Here is a 13,842-nt window from a genome sequence, read left to right on the forward strand (position 1 = left end):
GTTAACACTATTGCTTACACTGTAGATTGGCTACATACTGCAGACTGACTGAGCCAAGTGGCCACTATAAGCAAGTCATACAGAAGCTTACTTTGGAGTGCTACTACACTTATTCCAGTTAGTAACTCCTATGTAGTAAGTCAGGAACCACAAGGTGAAAAACAACTTGTCCCAGAGACAGTTTTATTTAACAGCAGTAAGATTTAGGGTGAAGGATTCACATCCAGAAGAAGAACTACTGTGTCCTTACTTGGCTAAAACGCCCTAGATTTGAAAACTGTGGTAAAAATTTAAATTAGCTTATTACACTCCTATTTAAACAGAAAGAAACCACATTCATGACAAGGGCTTTTAATAATCTTGCCCACACGCCCAAACACACATCCGAAGCCAGAAAATTAAAGGCCTAATCGTAACAATCACCTCCACTTGGAGACAATTAGCGCACGCGGTGCCAAAAACCCGAGTTAAGACATCCAAAAATTCCTGGATGAAACTCGCTGGCATCAACACGTCGCTATTGTATGGGTGTTTCTGTTTGTGTCTGTGCATGCCTGCGTAAATGCACAGCGAATGTGGAGAAGAATACAAACATCTGCAGAAGGGAGTGCAGCCTGAAATGTAAACAATTAGAAATCAATCACTCGTCCAGAAAATCTGTGCGTGCCTTCACACGCCAACGAGGAGCAGATACTGCGCAGAGGGTGAGGAGAGACGAGCGTGGGGGGTGGGGTGAAAGCTTAGTAGGAGAGGGAAGATTTTCCCATTAATCAAAGGCACAGTTCTGTGTGTTGGTGCTGAACGCTAAAAGGCGCCGAAATCACAAACACATGGATTCTTCATAACGCATATGCACATGTCAGCATGCGAGCTACGGGACTACGCGAGGGTACGCTGTGCGAGTGTCTCCCCAGATGGGAGTGTGCGTGCATCAGTAGCCAGCAACAGACACACCACTGGCTGCATGCACAACACCCACATTTGTTATGTGGGTGTTGTGGTGAGGTCTTGTCCCTGGTGGCATTACCTCAGCAGCACCACTCCAGTACCCACAGCGCACGGATGTGAGACCACATCAAGCGGGGGGGATGCATTTGCTGTGGCACGGTTCGGGCCAAGGATTTACTGAACACATATGCTGATGGAACAAACACAGGGGTGAGAGAAAGATCCCTCGTCCAAAGCCACGTGGCTTTACACCACATTCACCAGCACTCAGCACTTTCAAGCCTCCAAACAACCCTCGCAAGTGCCAAACACCAGTCAGCCAGCCAAAAGCGTACAAGTCCAGAAGACACATGGCTTGTAACTCACTGCTTTCTTCTCAGCTTTTCTCTTGTTTTAAAGAAAATCAGCTCTTGAATTAAAGAAAAAAAAGGATTCCTCTGGTTTGTCACAAACAAATTTCAACAAAGTCGAGGTCTCTTTCGGACTCCCGGCTATGTGAAAACAAACATTTACATTTATGGCTAACTGGACTCACAACAGTAGTTATTTACTCACTGTTTGAAATCCAGGTTTTTCCAATCCAACTCGAGCATGGGCTGCTTCACATCGGGGCAGTGTTTTGATAAATAGTCAATCGCATGCAACGTGAACAGATCCAGAGGAGCTGATTTCTCTAACAGCAAGTTTAATAATGAAGAAATGTGAGAGAATTATTTCACAACCGAGTGGTGAAACAAAGCGTGCTTTTCATTAGGGCATCATACAGACGAGGGGACTGTGTGAGAAAACCTTTTGCTGTCTACGTCTTCTGCTCTTTGGATTTGCTGCATGTAGTGAAACAACTCAGTTTGCGTCAATAAAAAGAAGCAAATGTTAAAAATATCAGCGCAGTGTGTCCAAGTGTAAGATTCCTTCCACTTTTATTACCATCATACCAAAGGTTAAATGGGGTGGGGATGGTGGTGTCCTTGGAGATTTGTTGCTTGTTTGTACAAATTGAGAACATCCCGGCAGAGACTGAAAATTCTGCCGTTTTTCTGTGGAACTGAGTAGCTGACACACAGCATCCTCTTTATCCAGTGAGACCTCACTTGGGTGAAAAGGTGGAGGAAATTTCATTTTGGCAGTAACATACCTTTACAATGTGCATATTAAAACTGACAGGGACTGGGCTCGCACAAACATTTAAGTGTTTAGAAAGTGTAATCACTAAGTGCAGTAAAGTGAAAAGTGAAAAGATAACTGCCAAAGCTATTACGTATTCTTGTGTGAGCCATAACTTAATGTTAGGAGCCTGATGTCAGAAGTAGCTATCAACTTATTAAACTCGCTTCCATCTTTAGTCTGACGTTGCTTCTGTCCTAACTGGATTAGGCAGGTTTTCTATAACCAGTTGGTAGAAAGCATCGCGTCCGCCTAACTCCATTTCAACATGCTGGTTGTTCTGGGGAGATGGCAAAGTGCGTTTTTCTCCATTTGGTGAACAGCAATGCCTTTTGAGCGCTGAAACACAAGCGACCACTGTCACTTCAACACATCCCTGTTGTGATGCTTGACAACACTTGACTTTGGCATTAACTCTGCCCATTGCGCTGACTTGCTTATCGTTAGTACACCAAACAGCACTTGCTGGACAGATCTTTATTTTGAACTGAGAAAAATCAGTCAAGTGCATGAACGTTAGTTTTATATTAATGAAGCTCATGATTAAGTTCAATAAGGAAGATCTAGGATCACTCATCTGAAGGCTTCGGTGTTTGGCTGCTAGTCTATCAATTTCAATACTGACATCATGACTTTAGTCCAGGGGTGGGGAACTGCAGGCCTCAAGGGCCGCTGTCCTGCAGGTTTTAGACATCACCCTGGGTCAACACACCAACATACCCGAATCAAATGATTATAGTTCATTGCCACACCTCTGGAGAAATTCAAGACATGTTGAGGACGTAATATAGCCATTTAAATTAGCAGTGTTGGATCAAGGACACATCTAAAAGCTGCAGGACACCGGCCCTTGAGGCCTGGCGTTCCCCCACCCCTCCTTCAGTCCAATCATCTTTTCCACCGCCTTATTTGAGCCAATCAGCCTCCACTCTCTGTGGTTTAAATTCCAGTGTCATTCTTCCATTCAGACTCTCATTCATGCCACCCACGTCCTTCGCATCTCCGCCTCACCCGAGTTATTCAGAGCTCCACCCAAGCCTCAGTCTTCCTCTTCACCACCAGCATCTACACTGCGGGGGTTCTCCCCTAAATCCTACCACCGCTGGGATTTCATTCTGCCATGATGGGTCATGGGAGTCTAATTGCCAAATGTATTAATTTAGATTTATCTAAAAGTGTTACCACTTTGGTAACACCAGGTAGTTTGTGTTTCCTCATGAGAAGTGAGGCAGGTGCTTATTACAAAGGCACACTAGAGAAGGTCATACTTTATTAAAATTACAATGTTAGTCACCTATTTTAAGATGATTTATAGTGAGCTTTTCCATATGCGTGCTCAGGGTGCTTGCCCTGCCTGACAAAATATTGCATCATTCCAGCAGCACTTGAAACATGGTTCCATGCTCATGTGCAGGAGATATTACCTGGAGGCTTGGAAGGTTATGGGCATTGTTATATGCACTGGCTCAATTTAAGTAAATTTCATCACATCAAAAGCTCAGAAATTCCTGATCGCATTTAACTTGACAATGAAGTCAAAAAACCTTGAACGTAAACACCCTCTCTGTCAGCCAATTCTCGCATTAATGAAGACAAATGAAGTGTTTAATTGTGCAAGACGGTTGCCCTTTCCACCTGGCACAACATGCAAAACACAGCTGCCAAGTCAGCATGCAGCTGAGCAATGGGTTACTTTTTCTGTAAGCTGCTGCTGCCACAGCCACTGAGCGCTCTCCGTGCGTACCACCCAGACTGGCCCTTGGCCCTACAAGCCCAACCCCAATTACTGCGACCCCCGATACCCTGCCAAAAGGCGGAACCGCTCCAGCTCCTGTTCACTCTGAAGCTTCTCAAAAAGTGGGGGGAAAAAACAACCCCGACAAATGCTGCCTGAGGTGCAATTGAGCATGTAAAGACATTAAGGCTTGAATTTCTTGGCGTGTGAAGAAGCGAGATAGACTGAGAGCAGACAGGAAGAGACATTTCACTTAAAATTTGATCAAAAGCAGCAATGGGTGCATCACAACCCACCAGAACCAGAAAAAAACACTTTACAAGGCAAACAAACAGTTTGTCACAACAACAAAAACAGAAGAAACTAAACGACTGCTTACTGGAAGTGTCCCACTAAGCCATCATTGATAACACCAGGGCAATGGGCTGGGTCAGTTGGACTGTGCTCTTCTTGCCATGACAATTCAAAATGTCTCATGTGGAAACGGTTAATCCAAGTACTTTGTATACTTTTTGTAAGGCACTTCTGCTCTTCTTCAGTATGAATTGTGTGTGCAGTGCACTTTAATTTCCTCTGGTATGGATATTTTTGGAAGGTATGGGTTCAAAATCTCATTTCTGTATGTAATTTGCCGGATCTCCCTGTGTCTGCCAGGGTGTTTTTTTCCAGGCACTCTTCATTCCAGAGTCCAAAGGCATTTAAGGTGAATCAGTGACTCTCAAGTGGCAGTGGATGTGAGCCAGACAAAGCACAGCGAATGAAGATCTGTGCGCAATTGCAGTGTGAAGCACCGAGTGGTGTCCTGACATGTAAAGAGGCAACCTTTGCTGACATGTTATCCACAATTACCTAGTTAGGAGCTAATATGATGTGTGCAGCATATTCAGCTTGTCCTTAAACTTTGAATTTGTCTGCCAATGTTAAAGAAGCAAAAGTGCTTTCATGCAGATAAACTCATAGCAAAGACACTCCTGCCAGCGAGAACTTCACTAACACACAAACAAAGTATGAGGTGACATTTGCACACAAACACACGCGCACACACTAACAGAGGGATCAGCTTTCAGTAATCTACTTTAAAGTTGCCTGCTGACAAGCTGATCGTATTTGGTGTCTAGACATAGCGGCTAAAGAGAAAACCGTGTGCTCTCTCTCGCTCTTTCCCTCCCGTCTGTTATTTTGACCAAAACAGCACAAAAACATATCAAATCCTGAATGCACTAAATGCTTTCAGATTGTGGCAGATCTGAACTGATGGCAGGTCAGTTTAGCTCTCGTGTGCACTTAGTCTTGCTAAAATAAGCATAGCTTATTGCATTAACCAAATGCTACTTCAAAGCATGCATGCAATGATCAGCATCAATAATGCTATTAGAGATGTGCATGCAACACATGCCATGTGCACTAACCAAGCCCCGTGATATCACGAACGCTCCAGAGAAGCATGACAACATTTCTGCATCATGGTCGCTTTGTAACTGGAATAATTTTTCATTTATCATTTATATTACATAAATATATATTTATTTCTATATAAAAACCTGCACGTTGCACCTTCACACCACAAATGTCTTAAAGTAGGTTTAAAAAGAACAAGGAAAACTAAATAAACACAATAATATTCCCTTAAAAGTAAATAGTGTCCAATGAGTGCGCTGCTGTGGCAGAAGTTTGCACTCTCAATGTGTTTAAAGTGTGTATTTTTAATAATTTGGAAAGTGTGTTCGCTGATGATGGTTTTAGGAGGTGTTCCCGATGGTTTTGCATTTTCCTTGCATATGGCCAGACAACCTATCGATGACATTGTGAAGGTAGATGACTGAATGTTTCAAAATTCGATATGTTAAAATGATTTGCAGTTAAACAGGATTTACGTTATTTATTTGTGTTTTATTCTTTTGTATAAATGAGGTAAAAATGATACGTTTTCATCGTTTTGAAGGATTTTAGTGAGCTGCAGTTCTTTAAACCTCAGCAGATCAAAGGAGCACGCAGGGAAAATAAAAATATTCGTGGCCAAACAAAGAGCAGGACTAGCCAGTGCTAGATTTATGAGCAGATTTTCTGTTTATCTTCACATTCTCACTCATTCAGTCTCATTACAAGGAAAAAAATTTTCTCAGACTAAGCCGCCAACATTTCAGCCACCAGACCCCCTGCACACTTTGAATCAGGAACTTCTCAATCCCATAAATTTACTTAATATATGTTTATGAATGCTGACAGTGCTACAGTAAGCGCATGCCATCATATAATGAATATGGGTTAATTAACAAAGGTATGTTAGACCTCAGCTGTACGAGACAGCTCTATTCCATTGAAGTAGATCGCGCTGAGGCTGCCAGGAAAAACACTTTCCTTTGGAGAGAACAATTCATCTGCGGTTCTCTTGGGGGATGGGGTAAAGGGTGCTGGGGAGGTCAGTCATATTGCCCACCGACCAACCCTGGCATATAGTCGTGAAAGTTAAACGAGAGAGAAAGGGAATATACTTTAGAGGGGATCTGCCTCCTGGGTCACTTGCTAATTAAGCTGCATTTATCTTGGCGTTGAGTCAACCTTAATATTGAACCTAGATCCAACACAGAACAGCGCCACAAGCACACAGAGACTGAAAACAGCTGAGTGCTGAAAGGAATCGCAAGTATGGCTCCTGGGAGTCTGTGAGCTCCTCATCTGAAGACACATTAGCATCATAAATTTAGCAAAACGCAGCATTTGTAACGTCAGTTTAAGAAATCCTCTATTTCTGTTCTACTATTCAGTTAAGTAAGTAGAAAAAAAATTTGTAGATTTTATACATGCAGGTTAACTGCTGGTAATGTCTGCTTTGGCCTTGAATGTTCTCTAAAAGTCATTCTAGATCATGACAATTTCGTTCTACTGGTCTGTCATCAGATTTTACAGATTACAGATTTCTATCATTTCATCTAAAATAAAGAGGCAGAAGTGCTTTTCCCACAGAGTTAAGTCATTCTATCTATTTACAGTAAATGTGGGGCTATCACAACCAAAGCACCTGTGTGCTGAATGTAACAAAAGTCATTCTAATGAAGCCTATAAAGAGCAGCTGAGGCTGGGATGGCATGACTACAGTATGTCAGAGTGGTTACATAAATACTCTCTGTATGATGTTTGGCTTGAAAATCATTTAAAAAGCGGTTCGTGCAAATTCAAACATTTGCTCGAGGTCAGTGCGTCATAAATCACACTGCTGTTTGGGTTCAGCATGAAATCCAAACGCTGTAAAGATGGCGTTTGTGGTTTCTAACTGTAAACATGTATAACAGCATCTGAATTCTTGACTCCTTATAGTTTCTTTTTCCCGTTAAATATTTCTCCGGCATATAAAAGTTAAATCATTTAAGGGCAGGCGGTATCTAGAGTTCACATGAACATTACAAAGAAGGCGTGGTCAGAACCCTCCCAAAACTCAAAATGACCTTTGCCCTTTGCAGATCTGTAAGACTATCCAGCACATGCAAGTTGTCAAATAAGTCCTCACGATCCTGCTTGAAAGCACGATGGCGAGTTCAAGCAGATATTTTATTTCAAAAGAAATGTCACTGTTTGATTAGTGGTGAGCATCTGTTGAAGGCTGGTGAATATTCAATACGTTGAGGTCAGATGGTTATTTGCCGAGGCGTGGAAACACGTGTCTGAAGGACTTTCTGCAGAGGTCACAGAGGCACGTAAACCAGAAAAATGCGAGTGAAGTCACGTCAACGACAAAACGTGCTCACAGAAAACACAAAAGCGCAACGTAAAAACTCACCTTGAGCTAACTCTTGGCGCTAACGTAATATAGTTAAAAAGCCTTCAATCACTTTTAAAAGATTGCTCTGTTATCACGCCAGGACTAATCCCATCACTGAGGATGAGGATACACATCAATGCCTGCAACAACATCAGTTTGACACCTTCATACCTCCCTCCCCGACCGCTTAGATAAAACATCTGGGAGAGAGATCAGCTGACAAAAACTGCCACAGGCAGGAATCATGTGTCATCAAAGGTGATGGCAGAGCGCGAGGAATGCGATGGGGCACCCCACCCCCGAACACGCAACAAATGTTAGTGCGTTTGCGTGTGCTGCCCTGTTTTGCATCAAGCTGGGTCAGCCTGCAGTCAGATTACACCTCCTCTCCCAAGGTCCCACAATCATCATTCACTTGCATTCATTACTGAGGTGTAACATAGATGATTTTTCACTCCTCTGCTGCGAAGTGTTATGTAAACACACTGCGATAGATTTATTGGCTGTTTTAGTTTTATCTGACATCTCGATTTATTTAAATGCGAGTTCTAAGGGAAGGAGAATTGGATATTTGAAGTTTATGTTTGAAATTAAAAAGCAGGAATGTGGGAATTCGGTAATAACCAGCTAGAACCCCCTTAAGGTCATCTGGAAGAGGCTGCCTTGGTTATTCCCTGGGTCCCCAGACATGGGGAAGCTGCTTTTACCTTTTATGCTGTGCTCCTGCTTTGTGTGGCACATTGTGTTTTCACCTGCAATAAAACGTGCTATACATATTAAGTTTTTGCTAACAGAGATGAACGGCGATGCTTTTAAACTTACCGGGTCTTCTGGTTTTTGGCCGCCATCATGCAGAGGCTCTTCAGCAAGGTGATCTCGCCGAATCAGCGTGAATTCCCTGATGAACACTGCATCTCCATTGTTGGCCCACACGGCAATCTGAAAAAACAAAGCCACAGTAGCAAAAGTCCTTTGAGTTAAAACACCAACAGCACTGGTGAGACAATTTATGGATTCAAGAATGCTTTAAATGAAATTCTCGTCACATCAGCAGATGCCCCAGCTCCACCTTACGGTGTGGGAACAAGAACAGCTGCGTCCCAAAGTGTCAACAGTCATAGCTATTTGTAATGGTAGCTGACGGTTGCGCAACTTTTACATAATCGTACACAGTTCACACTGCAATTACACATGATTGCAGAGGTGTGAAGACAGGGCAGGGTGTTAATGGAAGCCTTTTGAGAGCGTGTTTGCAGTGATGTGATGCAGCTGAAGGAGGCAGTTGCAGGTTATTATCAAGCTGTGCAACAAGTTGTTGCAACGATATGTTGTCCCTCTGGAACAATGATGAGATTTTTTTTTAATTAAGCAAAACTGTTGCTCTTGCTGGGCCTCCTGAGGTCTGTTTTTTCTTTTCTTTTTGGTTTCTTCTCTCAACCACACATCCCTCCTAATGATGGGAATCATTACAGGCTCTGGAGGAATTCACAGCACAGGAGATCTGATATCACAAGATGTAGTAACTCACATCTTCAGTCAGGAGAGACTGGTGGGGGTGAAGGGTATGTTGGATAGGGCCCATTAGCAGCACAGCAGGGCCCGCATTCTGAAAGACGTGCAGATTCACTGAACGGGGGCCTTCAGCTGCTATCCTTGGGTCATAAACAGCCCTGTAATAACCCGGGTCGACTGCCTGCCTCCCGGGCCTGTGCTAAGGCAGCACGATGCAGGGCTGTGCATGTGGGTTTGGGGCACTTGAGGCTCAATGTAGTGGGTTGTAGAAATTTTTTGCTGAGGCGAAAAAAGCGCTGCTAAGCAACTGCAGCAAAACTTACGCTGGCTCTGTGTGGGAAAGAGCCGCAGAATGTGCTCTCAAATAAGACAAATCAAATCTGGTGTAAAGCCCCACACTCAGCACCGCTTAGCTGCAGTCACTTAGACTGTGGGGGGCTTCTGTAACAACTCATAAGTCACAGCGTGGCCAAAAGCCTCCTTGGATGACAGAGACCATAATACACAGGCTTGCTTTTGTTGGTTATGGAGCTGAAGATGTGGCAGCTGTTGGGCCAAGTGTAACACTTCGGTTTATACGTGTCTGAAGATGAACAAAAATAAACATTTTACTTTAGACTGTTTATAATTATTCCAAAGTGGTTGCATGTGGGAGTCTGCAAATCCAGAAGGAGACAAATGAGTGTGAAGACTCACTTGTTAGAAAGTGGTAAAACATGCTGCTGGAAATTTCCAACCGTGCCTCAACAGTTCGAATATCTAAGATCTGTTATGTCTACGCAAGTGAATTCAGCACATTTTAACATCCACCCATTCGTTTTCTTCCACTTATCCAGTTCAGGGTCATAGGGGCTAGAGCCCAGCTGTCATAGGGTGACTGGCAGCGTGCACCCTGGACAGTTTGCTCATCTGACATTTGAAACCAAATAACTGATATGGAAACCTCCAAAACAGTCTATTTCTGAGCATATTGCGCAGGATCTCTAGTCATATGACTAATGTTGTGTCCTTTCTGCTACTGATGCTGAAAAGTAAATGTTGAAGAACCACACACTATACCGGAGGCTGAGCAAATACCCAGTAAGTCAAGCGTGCAAACATTAAGAAGCTCTGCTGATGTGTGTGTCAGCTAACACGCTCCACAACTTGACTGCAAATGAAGGCCGTGCAGACAATGCAACAAATGTTCCTTCTTAAAACAGACCCCAAACCACAGAAATTACCTTATTGCTATTTTGTAAAACCAGTAAATAACTGACACTGCCTCTGGATTGGCAGACTGGAGCAATGGTTCCCATCTTTAAGAAGGGGGACCAGAGGATGTGCTCCAACCTACAGGGGGACAACTCTCCTTAGCCTTCCTGATCTATGCCAGATATATGCCAGGGTACTAGAGAGGAGAGTTTGTCAACCCTTGGATGCAGGAAGAACAATGCTGATCAAGAAAAACTGGACTCGCTTAAAATTGGGCATGCATGCAGCAGAAATGAGCTTTCGCCAAAGGGTGACTGGGTTCTCCCTTAGAGATAGGGTGAGGAGTTATTCTAGAGGGACTCGGAGCCACTGCTCCTCCACATTGAAAGGAGCCAGTTGAAGTGGTTTGGGCATCTGACAAGGATGCCTCCTGGGCGTCTGCTAGTTGGAGTGTTCAAAGTATGTTTGACTGGGAAAAGGCCCTGGGGCAGACCCAGGACACACTGGAGAGATTGCATCTCTTGGCTAGCCTGGAAAGGAGGAGGTAAATAGGGAGAGGGAGGTCTGTGCTGCTTAGGCTGCTGTCCCTGTGATCTCTTTGGATAAGAGGAAGAAAATGGACAGATGGATGGTCCCAATTGGGAAATAACAGATGATGAAGCAAAGCCTAATTTGGGGTGTTTATATCCTATGATAGGTTAAAAATCTAACTTTAACCTTTAACTTTAAAGATCTATGAGTATTCAAGTGTTTTCATGCACCTGTGACATATCAGTGGGTGATGTCAGGGTGGCTACTTCATTTTTTAATATATTTTATGGATATTTTTCAAATAAATTAATATAAACAGACCTAAAAAGGGCGTACACTCAACAGAGTACACAAACATGACTCCGCTAATGTCGCTCCGTGTCGGCCAAATATGGGAATTAATGAGTGTGTTAGATCTTTGACAAGCACAAATGTTCCAGTTTATGTACACTTAAAGTTTGAAGTTTGGAGCCAACTCCAACTGGTATTCAAATATCTAAATCTGCATTTGGGTTTAAATGCAGTGTGTGTATGTGCGCGCGTCAATGTCACAAAGAGCAAGGGTGGAAGTAAAACAGGGAGCCAAGATGGTGATTCATTAACCTCCAAGGCGAGTTAGATTTCAAAGAGCACGTCTCAACCAAGGAAGAGGAGAGGAAGTGAACTCCGGGGCAAGTTGGGTCTTCAAAAGCACATAATCAACAGTAATAACATCCAACCTGATATTATAATTGAGCTTTCCTATAACGAGGTGCCAGCTTCCACTGTTTGGGTGGAAACGATGAAAAACGAGTGACTTTTGCCAAAACCTAGACTTCTGTTTCATGCACTGGTGCCTTTGATTAATAAGATTCCTTCCAATGTTTAGATAAGGAACCCCCCCTCACCCCCTTTTAAAGACTTGCTGCTGTCTGAATAAAACCTAAGAGGAAAAGATATTTTTGCTAATCTACTTTCAGAGGGGTTTATGTGAGCTTTCATTTAACACATCTTGGAGGAGGAAACACGGTGGCCCTATTTTCCTCCCTTTCTCTACTCTTCTTTCATAACCAAAAAACCCCAGCATGACCTTTTTCTCATCTGAGGATTTTCACCATATCCGTTGCTACCCGCCCACACATCAGCTAGTTAGAAGATTTGTTTAAGCATGAGATTATGAGTGCTTAGCAATATTTCAATTACACATCAGGGTTTCAGAACTGATGAAGGTAACTCATAAAAAATGCTGAGACTTGGCACACCTCAGGTTACAAGACACCCCTTAATGTACTGTAAGATGAAAAGGAAAAAACAACCCGCCTGGTTATAACTTTCACCTCAGCTATCCACACAGGAAACCTTAAATGTAACAGTTCATGACAAAGCTTTGTGAGAAAACTAAGTAAAATTGAAGCACTACTTTCATCACATTCTCTGATTCCTGATGGATTATTTAGTTATCTAATATTCTTCCTCAGGCAGCCTTTGAAGTTGTACCACCTCCCCAGTTTCTCTGCCAGATTTCACTCAACTTGATTTACTAGTGTCTGTCTCCCAAGTGCAGTCTGTCCTAAGAACAAGAAGAGAAGAAGGGCAAGGAGCTCAACTTGCTGTGATCTTCAACTCCCACCACTTTTCATCTGGAACAGCATTAGGAATGAGAAGCCTCAGGAGACAGAGAGGGAAAAAAATCATCAACCTCTGATTGATGAAATATTTTCCTGGCACTGTCACATCCCTTTGCGTGCGGGTCTGTGTGTCCCACTTGTTAACGTCTGCTAACGATGCACAGCACCTTCACGGTGATGCACTTTGTTTCTATGACACTTTAAAGTTGTCTTGAAGCAGCCTGCTTTACTTACAATCTGGTGCATTTCCTGTTGAAACAGGATACTATAAAACAGTGCAAGAAGAGATTAGTTAAAAATGTAAACAGAATTCAACACATTCACATGGCGGCCATTTGCCTCGCTAGGGTCTCGCTAAAGGGAAGCTCAAGTATTATTACTAGAATAACGTTGCTGCTCCAGGTGGGAAATCAAATAATTTGGATAAATCAGAAATATCACACACTCTCTTGGTTACTCAACAACTGAAGAGACAATACATAGAAAAGTAGTGGGGCGTACTGGTCAATTAGCTAATGCTAGACAACGGCTACACTTAGCATTCAAACATTTTCTAGCTAACTTTGCTACCAAATAGTGTTAGAGTAAAGGTGTAAATCGAATCTGAAATATCAAGTTTGGACACAGTTTAGATGCATTTAAGTGTTGAAGGAAATAATGCTGGATTCACTCATTCTGACAATATCACATTAGCTAACTCTGAAAATGTTCTGGTTAAGCTAGTAATATTACGCAACATTAAACTCACTGGAAGACATGCATTCAACAGCAACTTTATTAAGTACACCTGTTCAGCTGCTTGCTATCAGAAATATGGACTGCGACTGTCCCATGTAACTGTCTTTAGGGTTCACAGAGAATGGTCTGAAAAGGAGTGAGTAGTAGTGAGTGAAAAAGCCTTATTGATGCTGGAGGTTAGAAGAAAATGGGCAGACTTATTCGAACTAATGGGAGGGCAACAGTAACTAAAATAGCCACTGCACACCTAAGGTATGCAAAAGAGCTTCTCTGAACACATAAACCATGAAGCAGATGGGATTCAGCAGAAGATGCTTGGCAAAATGTTACTTTGTCTGCAGACTCTCAATTTGAGCTGCAACTCTCAAATGGTAGAGTCCGAATTTGTTGTAAACAACATAGAAGCATGGCTCCATCCTGCCTCTTATTTTTTTTTTTTTATTTACATTTTCTCCCTTTACTGTACAGATTGTGTGATCTCCCAAATGCAATGCAATGCAAACTGCTGATTCTGCATCGTAGATACTGGTCCAGAAAATATTACCTATTATGCAGTTACTGCTGTGTATTATTTCACACAAAGCAGAGGGCGGGAATGACAAAATATTTTTTCATACCAGAAAAAGCTGCGATATCATATGTTATAGTGCATCATG

At 42.7% G+C, this 13,842-nt stretch overlaps 1 protein-coding gene across 2 annotated transcripts in view; it reads right to left on the reverse strand.

The window, feature by feature from the left end:
• The window catches only part of LOC146675169 (ADAMTS-like protein 1), a 102,992-nt gene that overhangs the window by 58,012 nt on the left and 31,138 nt on the right, over window positions 1-13,842 (reverse strand). For both annotated transcript variants that reach the window (XM_085400288.1, XM_085400286.1), the window contains exon 2: window positions 8,427-8,543. In XM_085400288.1, coding sequence (XP_085256414.1) covers window positions 8,427-8,543 — 117 coding nt within the window. The remainder of the gene's footprint in view (window positions 1-8,426; window positions 8,544-13,842) is intronic.

This window comes from Rhamphochromis longiceps, linkage group LG3, assembly GCF_057381845.1.
Source record: "Rhamphochromis longiceps isolate RC_006_pf linkage group LG3, R_longiceps_female_GT1.1, whole genome shotgun sequence".
Classification (NCBI taxonomy): Eukaryota; Metazoa; Chordata; class Actinopteri; order Cichliformes; family Cichlidae; genus Rhamphochromis; species Rhamphochromis longiceps.